At 36.9% G+C, this 14,073-nt stretch overlaps 1 protein-coding gene across 6 annotated transcripts in view; it reads left to right on the top strand.

Moving 5' to 3' along the window:
• The window catches only part of CAMSAP2 (calmodulin regulated spectrin associated protein family member 2), a 121,685-nt gene that overhangs the window by 54,733 nt on the left and 52,879 nt on the right, over nt 1-14,073 (top strand). For all 6 annotated transcript variants that reach the window (XM_003823056.6, XM_003823055.6, XM_008976655.6 and 3 more), the window contains one exon: nt 13,533-13,694. In XM_003823056.6, the coding sequence (XP_003823104.2) occupies nt 13,533-13,694 (162 nt within the window). The remainder of the gene's footprint in view (nt 1-13,532; nt 13,695-14,073) is intronic.

Genomic DNA, 14,073 nt, shown 5'->3' with positions numbered 1-14,073 from the left:
GATGACGTGTGTATTAAACAAACAAACATTTTGAAGTGCATTCTTTATAAGGTAAGGCTTGGGAGGAAAGCCGCCCACAATTAACCTAGGAATTAAAAAGATAAGCAGAAACAACTTATTCTGTGGATGTAGTAACAGCTCCTTTTTACTCCAGATATTACCCAAAGCTTACTTGTAAACATAGTTTTCTGGGACAAGAATATTGAGATCTGTAAATTCATCTTCAGACCTTAGCTGACTTAGCTATGACATATATAATGATGCATGTATAAGATGTGCTTACTGATTTCTGTGGAAAAAATACAAGCTTTGTTTGCTTCTAAATTATATTTTCTTCTATTCTTAATTTTGCCAAAAGTTTAAAAACTAAGATAAGATAAACATTTTGCCATACAGTTGACCCTTGAACAACATGAGTTTGAACTGAGCAGACCCACTTTATACACAGTTTTTTCAGTAAGTACAATAGACCCTGCAAATCAGCGGGTTTGGCATAACCAAATATGACATAACCAAATATTCCAGACTCACTTTCTTCTTTCCCTATCTCTGACCTGGAACCAGCTGTTTTCTGTGAAGCCTTGGGTTTATATTAATGGGGAATGTTATTTAGAAACCATGATCTGGGGATAGATGTATTTATTGCTGCTGCTTTGGTGTTACTGCTAGGCCCTTAACTCATGACAATGCCAGGAGAAATATGTAATCATGAGTTCTTACTGATATCTCCATAGGATTCTTCCATATTTGAATCTTAAAATGAGCATCTGCCCCAGGGCCCCTTCCCAGAGGTATGCATTCCCAGCACAATGCAGTTCTTGGCTAGGGTCAAGTTGTATTGCCTCCTGTGCCTGCCTTAATCTGGCTCTGCTGGCTGAGATCCATGTCTATCTGGATTCACCAGCAGCACTCACCATCCATGCTCTAATTAGAGTCCCATCTGCATTTCCACATTGTAGTTTTGTGCATTTTTCAGTATGGCAACCTCCAGCCATGTTGATGAGTCTTCCTGGGCAGTCCTCATTGCCTCCTGGTTATAAAGTTGTGTGACTTTTGAGTGATTCATCCTAACCCTATTCTTGACATAAACCATGTTATTTTTACAGCATGAAATGCCTTGTACTATTATTGTCACTCCATTTTATAGTTGAGGTATTGAAGCACAGAGAAGTTAAGGAATTTGCCAAAGATCACCTAGTTAGTAAGTGGCAGAGTTGGGATTAAACCTAGGTACTCTGCTTAAATGGTCTTTGCTAACCTATGCTGCTAGACTATAGGATTTATGTGGGGAAGTATTAGAAGACCTGAAAAGAGTGATTATTTTAAGATCTTGAAGAATTTTAATATTATTTAAATAATCCTGGACTTGTTGGGTAGGCCCTGGGAATTCACTGAAGGCTTTTGACTGTAGAGTGATGTGATTGGCAATGTCCTGTAGAAAGGTTAATCACTTGTAGCTGTGAGGGACTGTGAAAGCAAGATTCCTGATAGTATGCTGTTCTTGGGCTTCTCTCTAGAGATCTAATGAGTCAGCCTCTAAGGTTTGATGCCAGGGAATTTATGATCTTTTTGATGATCATCCATATTTGGAACGACTGCTCTAAACTGTTTCCTTTGTTTACTATATTCGTTTGACTACTAGTATGCCATTCCTGTATGTGTCCATCCAGTACAGCCACATTTAAATGCCCTTAATTTGCCATTTGAAGCTACATATAGTCCAGATGAAGTCGATGAGTCTGCTCAGGAGACATATCTTTCATCTGTCTGGGCCTTGCGTTTCAATAGATATTTGAGCTATACTCTTTCTTATATATATTAAGTTTGCAATAAAGCTTAATATCAGCTTGTTTTAACATTATCTTGGAAACACTTCTTCATTGGGTAGTGTGATTATTACCAAATGTAAGTGACAAGATGTAAACCAGATACTCATCTACTTGTATATAAACAGATGAAAGAGAACTCTCAACTACTTCCTTGTCTCTAATATTTGCTTCCTAAAAATTTGGGCAGAATTAAATAGCAGCTAAATCAGTATCATTGTGCTGATAGTCGCATGCTAGTCATCATACTTTTTTGACTTGCTCTGCCTACTTCATTGACATATCTAACCAGGGAGGTCCAAATAAAATAAAAATAGCAGTTTTGTGCGATCAATTGTTTAAGCATATGTCATATTGTTAAGATTTTGAAACTCTTCAGAGAGGTATTTTGAATCTCATGAAAGTCACCCCTCTTGCCAGGGCTGCCACATGCATAGTTCCACCTGGGTATAGCAGAGTAGCAGTGGCACCTTTGGTCCTGACTATGTTTAATACAGATTGGATATAACAGCAGTATGTCTGGAACAACAATGCCATAATCCTCTTGTAGGTTACTACTTAACTATTTGCTGTTCAATAGTTAAACAAAATTTTTTGTGTTAAAAAAAAATCAATTGACCATAGACATATGGGCTTATTTATGGACTCTCTTCCATTGATCTCTGTTTTTATACCAGTACCATATTGTGTTGATTATTGTTGCTTTGTAGAAAGTTTTAAAATCAGGAAGTATAAGTCCTCCTACTTTGTTCCCTTTCACGATTGCTTTGGCTGTGGTGAGTCCCTTGAGTTTTAATATGAATTTTAGGATCAGTTTGTCAGTTTCTATAAAGAAGCTACCTGGGATTCTGATAGAGATCACATTACTTTGTATACCAATTTAGGAAAGTATTGCCATCCTAGGAGTATGTAGTCTTCCATCCATCAATATGGGATGTCTTTCTGTTTATCTTTAATTTCTTTCAACAATGTTTTGTAGTTTTCAGAGCATAAGGTTTTTTTTGTCTTTTTTTTTTTTAATACTTTAAGTTTTAGGGTACATGTGCACATTGTGAAGGTTAGTTACATATGTATACATGTGCCATGCTGGTGCACTGCACCCACTAACTCATCATCTAGCATTAGGTATATCTCCCAATGCTATCCCTCCCCCCTCCTCCCACCCCACAACAGTCCCCAGAGTGTGATATTCCCCTTCCTGTGTCCATGTGATCTCATTGTTCAATTCCCACCTATGAGTGAGAATATGCGGTGTTTGGTTTTTTGTTCTTGTGATAGTTTACTGAGAATGATGATTTCCAATTTCATCCATGTCCCTACAAAGGACATGAACTCATCATTTTTTATGGCTGCATAGTATTCCATGGTGTATATGTGCCACATTTTCTTAATCCAGTCTATCATTGTTGGACATTTGGGTTGGTTCCAAGTCTTTGCTATTGTGAATAATGCCGCAATAAACATACGTGTGCATGTGTCTTTATAGCAGAATGATTTATAGTCCTTTGGGTATATACCCAGTAATGGGATGGCTGGGTCAAATGGTATTTCCAGTTCTAGATCCCTGAGGAATCGCCACACTGACTTCCACAATGGTTGAACTAGTTTACATTCCCACCAACAGTGTAAAGTGTTCCTATTTCTCCACATCCTCTCCAGCACCTGTTATTTCCTGACTTTTTAATGATTGCCATTCTAACTGGTGTGAGATGGTATCTCATTGTGGTTTTGATTTGCATTTCTCTGATGGCCAGTGATGGTGAGCATTTTTTCATGTGTTTTTTGGCTGCATAAATGTCTTCTTTTGATAAGTGTCTGTTCATGTCCTTCACCCACTTTTTGATGGGGTTGTTTGTTTTTTTCTTGTAAATTTGTTTGAGTTCATTTTAGATTCTGGATATTAGCCCTTTGTCAGATAAGTAGGTTGTGAAAATTTTCTCCCATTTTGTAGGTTGCCTGTTCACTCTGATGGTAGTTTCTTTTGCTGTGCAGAAGCTCTTTAGTTTAATGAGATCCCATTTGTCAATTTTGGCTTTTGTTGCCATTGCTTTTGGTGTTTTAGACATGAAGTCCTTGCCCATGCCTGTGTCCTGAATGGTAATGCCTAGGTTTTCTTCTAGGGTTTTTATGGTTTTAGGTCTAATGTTTAAGTCTTTAATCCATCTTGAATTGATTTTTGTATAAGGTGTAAGGAAGGGATCCAGTTTCAGCTTTCTACATATGGCTAGCCAGTTTTCCCAGCACCATTTATTAAATAGGGAATCCTTTCCCCATTGCTTGTTTTTGTCAGGTTTGTCAAAGATCAGATAGTTGTAGATATGCGGCGTTATTTCTGAGGGCTCTGTCCTGTTCCATTGATCTATATCTCTGTTTTGGTACCAGTACCATGCTGTTTTGGTTACTGTAGCCTTGTAGTATAGTTTGAAGTCAGGTAGTGTGATGCCTCCAGCTTTGTTCTTTTGGCTTAGGATTGACTTGGCAATGCGGGCTCTTTTTTGGTTCCATATGAACTTTAAAGTAGTTTTTTCCAATTCTGTGAAGAAAGGCATTGGTAGCTTGATGGGGATGGCATTGAATCTATAAATTACCTTGGGCAGTATGGCCATTTTCACGATATTGATTCTTCCTACCCATGAGCATGGAATGTTCTTCCATTTGTTTGTATCCTCTTTTATTTCCTTGAGCAGTGGTTTGTAGTTCTCCTTGAAGAGGTCCTTCACATCCCTCTTAAGTTGGATTCCTAGGTATTTTATTCTCTTTGAAGCAATTGTGAATGGGAGTTCACTCATGATTTGGCTCTCTGTTTGTCTGTTGCTGGTGTATAAGAATGCTTGTGATTTTTGTACATTGATTTTGTATCCTGAGACTTTGCTGAAGTTGCTTATCAGCTTAAGGAGATTTTGGGCTGAGACAATGGGGTTTTCTAGATATACAATCATGTCGTCTGCAAACAGGGACAATTTGACTTCCTCTTTTCCTAATTGAATACCTCTTATTTCCTTCTCCTGCCTAATTGCCCTGGCCAGAACTTCCAACACTATGTTGAATAGGAGTGGTGAGAGAGGGCATCCCTGTCTTGTGCCAGTTTTCAAAGGGAATGCTTCCAGTTTTTGCCCATTCAGTATGATATTGGCTGTGGGTTTGTCATAGATAGCTCTTATTATTTTGAAATACATCCCATCAATACCTAATTTATTGAGAGTTTTTAGCATGAAGGGTTGTTGAATTTTGTCAAAGGCCTTTTCTGCATCTGTTGAGATAATCATGTGGTTTTTGTCTTTGGCTCTGTTTATATGCTGGATTACATTTATTGATTTGCGTATATTGAACCAGCCTTGCATCCCAGGGATGAAGCTGACTTGATCGTGGTGGATAAGCTTTTTGATGTGGTGCTGGATTCAGTTTGCCAGTATTTTATTGAGGGTTTTCACATTGATGTTCATCAGGGATATTGGCCTGAAATTTTCTTTTTCTGTTGTGTCTTTGCCAGATTTTGGTATCAGGATGATGCTGGCCTCATAAAAAGAGTTAGGGAGAAGTCCCTCTTTTTCTGTTGTTTGGAATAATTTCAGAAGGAATGGTACCAGCTCCTCTTTGTACCCCTGGTAGAATTTGGCTGTGAATCCGTCTAGTCCTGGGGTTTTTTTTTTTGGTTGGTAGACTTTTAATTACTGCCTCAATTTCATAACTTGTTATTGGTCTGTTCAGGGATTCGACTTCTTCCTGGTTTAGTCTTGGGAGGGAGTATGTGTCCAGGAATTTATCCATTTCTTCTAGATTTTCTAGTTTATTCGCATAGAGGTGTTTATAGTGTTCTCTGATGGCAGTTTGTATTTCTGTGGTATCAGTGGTGATATCCTCTTTATCATTTTTTATTGTAACTATTTGATTCTTCTCTCTTTCCTTCTTTATTAGTCTGGCTAGCATTCTATCTATTTTGTTAATCTTTTCAGAAAACCAGCTCCTGGATTCATTGATTTTTTTGAAGGCTTTTTCATGTCTCTTTCTCCTTCAGTTCTGCTCTGATCGTAGTTATTTCTTGTCTTCTGCTAAGTTTTGAATTTGTTTGCTCTTGCTTCTCTAGTTCTTTTAAATGTGATGTTAGGGTGTCGATTTTGGATCTTTCCTGCTTTCTCTTGTGGGTATTTAGCACTATAAATTTCACTCTAAACACTGCTTTAGCTGTGTTCCAGAGATTCTGGTACATGTGTCTTTGTTCTCATTGGTTTCAAAGAACTTATTTCTGCCTTAATTTTGTTATTTACCCAGTAGTCATTCAGGAGCAGGTTGTTCAGTTTCCATGTAGTTGAGCTGTTTTGAGTGAGTTTCTTAACCTTGAGTCCTAATTTGATTGCACTGTGGTCTGAGAGACTGTTTGTTATGATTTCCATTCTTTTGCATTTGCTGAGGAGTGTTTTACTTCCAATTATGTAATCAATTTTAGAATAAGTGCAATGTGGTTCTGAGAAGAATGTGTATTCTGTTGATTTGGGATGGCGAATTCTGTAGATGTCTATTAGGTCTGCTTGGTCCAGAGCTGAGTTCAAGTCCTGAATATCCTTGTTGATTTTCTATCTCGTTGATCTAATAGTGACAGTGGGGTGTTCAAGTCTCCCACTGTTATTGTGTGGGAGTCTAAGTCTCTTTGTAGGCCTCTAAGAACTTGCTTTATGAATCTGGGTGCTCCTGTATTGGGTGCATATATATTTAGGATAGTTAGTTCTTCTTGTTGCATTGATCCCTTTACCGTTATGGAATGCCCTTCTTTGTCTTTTTTTATCTTTGTTGGTTTGACATCTGTTTTATCAGAGACTAGGATTGCAACCCTTGCTTTTTTTTTGCTTTCCATTTGCTTGGTAAATCTTCCTCTATCCCTTTATTTTTAGCCTATGTGTGTCTTTGCACATGTGATGGGTCTTCTGAATACAGCACACCAGTGGGTCTTGACTCTATCCAATTTGTCAATCTTTGTCTTTTAACTGGGGCATTTAGCCCATTTACATTTAAGGTTAATATTGTTATGTGTGAATTTTATCCTGTCATTATGATGCTAGCTGGTTATTTTGCCTGTTAGTTGATGCAGTTTCTTCATAGTGTCGATGGTCTTTACAATTTGGTATGTTTTGCAGTGGCTGGTACTGGTTTTTCCTATCCATATTTAGTGCTTCCTTCAGGAGCTCTTGTAAGGCAGGCCTGGTGGTGACAAAAATCTCTCAGTATTTGGTTGTCTGTAAAGGATTTTATTTCTCCTTCGCTTATGAAGCTTAGTTTGACTGGATATGAAATTCTGGGATGAAAATTCTTTTCTTTAAGAAGGTTGAGGCCTGACGCAGTGGCTCACACCTGTAATCGCAGCACTTTGGGAGGCCAAGACGGGCGGATCACAGGGTCGAGAGATTGAGACCATCCTGGCCAACATTGTGAAACCCCTTCTCTACTAAAAATACAAAAATTAGCTGGGCGTGGTGGTGTGTGTCTATAGTCCCAGCTACTTGGGAGGCTGAGGCAGGAGAATCTCTTGAACCCGGGAGGTGGAGGTTGCGGTGAGCTGAGATCGCGCCACTGCACTCCAGCCTGGAGACAGAGCAAGACTCCATCTCAAAGAAAAAAAAAAAAATAGAATGTTGAATATTGGCCCCCACTCTCTTCTGGCTTGTAGGGTTTCCACGTAGAGATCCGCTGTTAATCTGATGGGCTTCCCTTTGTGGGTAACCTGACCTTTCGGGTGAATCTGATGATTATGTGTCTTGGGGTTGCACTTCTCGAGGAGTATCTTTGTGGTGGTCTCTGTATTTCGTGAATTTGAATGTTGGCCTGTCTTCCTAGGTTAGGAAGTTCTCCTGGATAATATCCTGAAGAGTGTTTTCCAACTTGGTTCCATTCTCCCCATCACTTTCAGGTATACCCATCAAACGTAGGTTTGGTCTTTTCACATAGTCCCATATTTCTTGGAGGCTTTGTTTGTTCCTTTTCGTTGTTTTTTCTCTAATCTTGCCTTCATGCTTTATTTTATTAAGTTGATTTTCAATCTCTGATATCCTTTCTAAATTATCTGAAGGTTATTAACGCTTACACCATCTAAATTATATTTAGATGAGTTACCTATAAGCTAAAAGCTAGAGTCAGATGGCAGTATCTAAGATGAAATCTTAAGTGTAGGTGGTATCCTTGTTTTCTTTTTCATAATCTCTTTAACTCCTCTTAGTACTTTATTTATTTATTTGTTCTGGGAACCACATTTGAGCTTTGAGAGGCAGGAGGACAGTGCTTGATGTGTTGGCAGCTAGTAACCCCTAGTTTAACTGAGTTGAGGACAGTAGTAATACTATGGTGGCAATAGCAAGATTTTTATCTCTGCAGCCTTATAGTACAACTGTCTTGGTTTAAAACTGGATTTTATTTTAACTAAATTCTGTTTTAAACCAAGATAGTTCTATATAAGAATGTCTTTGGATTGGAAGCCTTGGTTTTAGTTTATTCTTGAATTGTCAATATCAGAAGTTTAGAAATAGTAATTCAATGTCAAAGTATTATTACATAATAACAAAAGATTTATTGTGAAATACTGGGGCCAACATGGAGGAATGGCAAGTATACGAGCTTTGACCATAGACAGACCAGGATTTTGAATCCTAGTTCTAACTCTTACTAACTCTGTGACCAAATGTAGATACTCATCCTGATATTTCCTCATTGATAAAATGACATATCATCTCAGCGGAGTTGCAAGTGGTGTTTTACTTTTATCTCCATGTAAATTAAAGATAAATGAAACTTACAAAAAAGTGTTTATATAGATAAATGATATGTAAAATATTTTCTAAGTTGGAATAACTTTGAAAAACTATAGAGTTTAATATGAATATGCTGTATGTACCATTTTAGCTGAATAACTAGTACCTCATGTTTGTGATTGATTAAAGTATTTATTTCCTCTTAAATACCTGTGGGCGCACTTGGGCATAGTAGGCAGTCTAGCCACTTTATTAGTCCAAAAACTAAGTTCATTTTAGGATTTTTTTTTAAGTTCTATGTCTAAATCTGATACAAGAATAGTAAAAGCCATGCAGTAGTAGAACTTTTATCTTAATTTATGAGGCTAAAAATTTCTTATAACACTGAAACCCTTTACTTTCTTTAATAGGTTTAACCTTCATTTCTAATACATAAATGTAATTTATTTTTGCTTAGACTCCACTGGTTGGAGATGATAAAAATATAACCCTTGTAACACAGATATAGAACCTAATGGTGGCCTTTGGATGATACTTCAGCTCTCACCCAGTAAAGTCCCTGGGATTCCACATTCCCCAAATCCTTTTCTTTTCATTGAAATGCCAAGTAGCCCTCCTGCTTTTTCTTCCATAACCAGCCTTCCTACTGCTGCTCTTAGATGTCATGCTGTGCTCTGCCACCTGGTGGTTGCAATGTACACTGCTGTTTCTGTTGCTGCCGCAGTTGCCTCCTACAAGGTGCAGAGGTTGGGATTTAAGTCTGCAGGTGTGATGTTCAGTGATGTGGGCTCTGGAGCCAGATTTCTAAGTTTGAATCCCTACATCACTGCCTCCTTGCTGTGTAACCTTGGACAGGTTATACAGTTTTCTTATCTGTAAAATAGGTAGAGTAATAGTGCTTACCCTCACAGGGTTGTTTCATTAAATTAATACAAATGCTGAGAACATTACATACTGAAAACAGTACATGACAGAAAACAGTAAAATGCCAAAAACAGTATGTGACACTTAACAGTGTTAGTTATTGTTATTATTCTGATCTGAATGCTTTAGGTAAGCAATTAAATGTGTATATTTTATTTGGAGCTATCATAGCTCCAAACTGATTGATTTTAGCCTTGAGTTTATTTTTTAATGTTGATCTTTTCTAAATCCATTGTGTATATACTTTCTGTTATACATAATTTTTAATTATCACTATCATATTGTAAAGTTAAGAAGTAAAAAAAAAAATCACACTAAAATGTAAGAGTTCTTAAAGGGAGTGAATATCATATGGAAATAACCACAGCACAGTAGTGGAATTTTTAGAAATTTGTTTTTTAATTTGGGAAGTTAATCAGTGAAATGAGCTTTGTTCTGAAAATGTATCCCAATTTTCGAAGTAAACTATAGATTTTATTTGTGTTTTTACATACTATAACAAGGTAATTTCTAAGTTTTACTTTTATTCATTCATTTTCCCTTTCTCTTGTGTGTGCGTGTGTGTCTGTGGTATTCAAACATTATTATGGTATGATGTTCTGTTTTTCTCTTTTTTTTCTTTGAGACAGAGTCTTGCTCTGTTGCCCAGGCTGGAGTGCAGTGGTGCGACCTCGGCTCACTGCAACCTCCACCTCCCGGGTTCATGCCATTCTCCTGCCTCAGCCTCCTGAGTAGCTGAGACTACAGGTGTCCGCCACCACGCCTGGCTAATTTTTTGTATTTTTAGTAGAGACAGGGTTTCACCGTGTTAGCCAGGATGGTCTCGATCTCCTGACCTTGTGATCTGCCCACCTCGGCCTCCCAAAGTGCTGGGATTACAAGCGTGAGCCACCGCGCCTGGCCAGATGTTCTGTTTTTCTTGTTTCTTGTCTGTTTCCTTCCTTTTTATGTATATATATAAAACAATATTATAGTGTGGTATTCTGTTTTTTCCACTCAATTTTATATTGTACACATTTCCCTTATTTTTAAATAGTTTAATATATCATAAATTAGTCATTTTGGTTGGATATTGTTTTCTTTCTGTTGTATAATATTATAATGGTTATTTTTTATTTATACAGCGTTTTCCTCCTCTCTCATGTGTTTATAGAACAAACTGCCAAAAGGAGTCTTAAGAGTATATGAATGATTTTGTGGCTCTTGAAATATTTTCCCACATTTTAATCCAAAAATGCCATGCTTTTTAATGCTGTTAAACAGGAATTTACTTTCACTCATAAAACATTGTCTAGGAACAAAAGTGAAAAAGACAGAATCCCTGCTCTCCAGGGATGGAGTGTAACGGAGAGGATACATACAGATGAATGACTAAAGAGAAAGGCTGCAATATTCTGAGTGTGAAGGAAGAACTGGGATAGTTGGACAGTAGCAGTGTGGAAAATACTTCTTAGAGGAGATTGAATATGAAAATGCGGTTTTAATTTGAAATAATTATTGATCCTACTTTTTCTTTCTTGCATATTATGTTTGTCATTTCTGAAACATATTTTTTTGCTTTGCAACAAAATGACTTAACTCCTGCCAACTGCATGATATGGTAGAAAGAGCACACAGGTTTGGACAAATTGCATAATTGTCTAAACTTCAGTTTCTGCACATATAAAACATAAATGATACTTCCTTTAGAGACTTTTGAGGATTATAGAAAGTGTTTTTAATCTATTATCTCCAGGCTTATTTCAAAAAATATTTGAAATGAAAGAGTTAATATACTAATAAAGTATTTAGCACAGTATATGGCACATAAGTTAGACTTAGTAAGTAGGAGCCACTGTTGGTTTTATGATTTCCAGTGTTAAGCATTCTGCTTCTTACAACGCATCAGCTTTCCTATAAATACTGCTCAGTTTTCTAGAAGCTGGAACAGCCACCTCCTAAACGATCAGAATTCACTTCCTCATCCTCCAGAGTAACCCAGCTCTTGAGTCTTTATAGTAACCAAAAGGCTAGCTTCTTTCTTTCCTTTCCTTTCTTTAGCCCCTGCTAGTTGCCAGATACCACGTTAGATATAGGGAATGGGAAGATAACTGAGATAATATCCTACAACTGTCTATCTAGAGAAATAGAGTCATATGCAGGTGACTGTGCACATGTCAGAGAAATCAGTGGTTCTCAACCCTGGCTGCTCATTAGCATCACCTGGGGAAGCTGTTTAAAAATACCAGTGCTGATGCCGTACTTTAGATAATTTAGAAATTAATGCAAACAGAAACAATATTCTGTAGGAACCTGTACTCATTGATAGGTTGAGTGAGTCCTTTTGATTGGAAAGAGAACTGGAAAAATCTTCACAATCAGAGTAACATTCAAACCAACGACAAAACTTAGTCTGTATTGTTAGGAGGACAACAAGCCAGGGCACAAAAGCTTGAAAACTGGTAGCAGATTGGAGAAGGAAATGGTAGATTCTAAGGCTAGACTAACAAAGCAGCTAATAAGAAAGAAAGAAACTTTACCTCTCTTAAGGAGTTTAGACTTCATTATGTGGAAAATGAGGTAGACTTTATGAGAGAATGATACGATGCAATCTCTGATTTGGAAAAAACAGCCGCTAGTTTATAACATTGTCAAAAGTAAATTCCAGATGGAATTAAAGTTATGGAAAAAATAGAGAATAATATTTCTATATTTTGGGGTTGGAGAAGACCTTTATAAACATGTTATCAACTCCAAAGCCATAAAGGAAAACACTGAGATTAACAGATTTTACCAAGTAAATATTTAAAACTCTGCAACAAAAGGTACCCTAAAGTTGAAAGTCTGGAGAAAAACTAGGGGAAAGTATTTGCTACCTCAATGACAGAAGGTTAAAAAGTACTTAATATAAAATGAGCTCTTACAAATCAGTTAAGAATAGGCAAAAGATTTGAGCAGGTAGCTTTCCAAAGAAGAAATGCAAATGGTTGCTAAAGCACATAAAAGGATGCTCATCTTCAGTGATAATCAGGATTGTAAAGTCAAACAAGAGTGGGGTCTTCTAAACTTTCATGTTGATACAGATTTTTAAAAGTGAATAATATCTAATGTTGTCAAAAATGTGGAGAAACAGGCAGGCTGATAACGTTGGTGGGAGATAAGTTGGTGTAACCTTTCTAGAGAGTAGATTAATGGTTATCTATCAAAACTTAAATTGTGGTTGCCCTTGGACCCAGTGGCCACAACTAAGAATTATCCCTGGAGAAATACAATGTTGTAACATAGTTGGTAATGCCAAGCAGTGTAAATGTGTACATATTTGATAGGCATTAAACTTTTTTGTAGGAATATATACCAGACTGAAGAAACTGGTGGAGGGAGGGGCACTTCATATACTACTGTAATTTTTTTTTAGAACTTCCATATAACTGTGTGTGTGTGTGTGTGTGTGTGTGTATCTATCTATCTATCTATCTATCTATCTATCTATCTATCTATCTATCTATCTATGCCAAATCTATCTATCTGTGCCAAAGGCTAGAAGTCCTGTTCTGGATGAATTAGATGAGGAAGAAGTTGGAGGCAGGAAAACCAGTTAAAGAATTTTTTACCTTGTTCAAGTGTGAGAAATGTTTGGGTCTGAATTGGAACTGTGACAATCAGAATGAGGAAGAGGGAAGATTTGAAAGATAGAGAATCTATAAACTTGTACTATGTGGGTGAGAAGAATGAGTAAAGACCGTCAAAGATGGTTCTGAAGTTGGTAAGTTATATTGCTGAGTAAGTGACCATGACATTATAAAAAATAGGAAAAACAAGAAAAGAAGCATCTTTGGAGTAGAAGATAATGAGTATCTTAAATATAGATCCTCAATAAGTATTTGAACAATAAATTAGTTTGGGTCAGTTAGCTCATCTTTAGCATGTACAATTTATGCTTTCTTATTAAGGCTGGTCTTCTGTAGTTATTCTGCTGCTTGTTAGGAGATGTCATTAACATTTCAAAATATGTAAAAAGCAATTTCTAAATATAATTTTTAAACTATTTGTTCTTGTTTTATATTTTCAGAGTGCACATTTGGCCATGATCGATACCCTCATGATGGCTTATACTGTAGAAATGGTCAGTATAGAAAAAGTAATTGCGTGTGCTCAGCAGTATTCAGCTTTTTTTCAAGCCACAGATCTGCCCTATGATATTGAGGACGCTGTCATGTACTGGATAAATAAGGTAGGATTATACTCACTTGAGTAAATCGCATCTCATAGCCAGAAAACGTGAAATTCTAAATTATACATTGCCACTTCATTACTCTTTTTGTTTCAAATCAAAGTGCAAACTTAAGTTGTAAAATACACTTAAATTTTTTTGTTAAAAAAGCTTAAAATGATGAAAATAGTTTTCTGTATACTTAGCAATATTTATAATTACTCTTTTTTTTTTTTTTTTTTTGAGAAGTAGTCTCACTCTGTCACCCAGGCTGGAGTGAAGTGGCATGATCTCGGCTCACTGCAACCTCCGCCCTTCAGGTTTTAGCAATTCTCATGCCTCGGCCTCCCAAGTAGCTGGGATTACAGGCGTTTGCCACCACACCCGGCTAATTTTTGTG

Source organism: Pan paniscus, chromosome 1 (assembly GCF_029289425.2).
Source record: "Pan paniscus chromosome 1, NHGRI_mPanPan1-v2.0_pri, whole genome shotgun sequence".
NCBI classification, from domain to species: Eukaryota; Metazoa; Chordata; class Mammalia; order Primates; family Hominidae; genus Pan; species Pan paniscus.
This window is presented reverse-complemented; position numbering and strand designations above follow the sequence as displayed.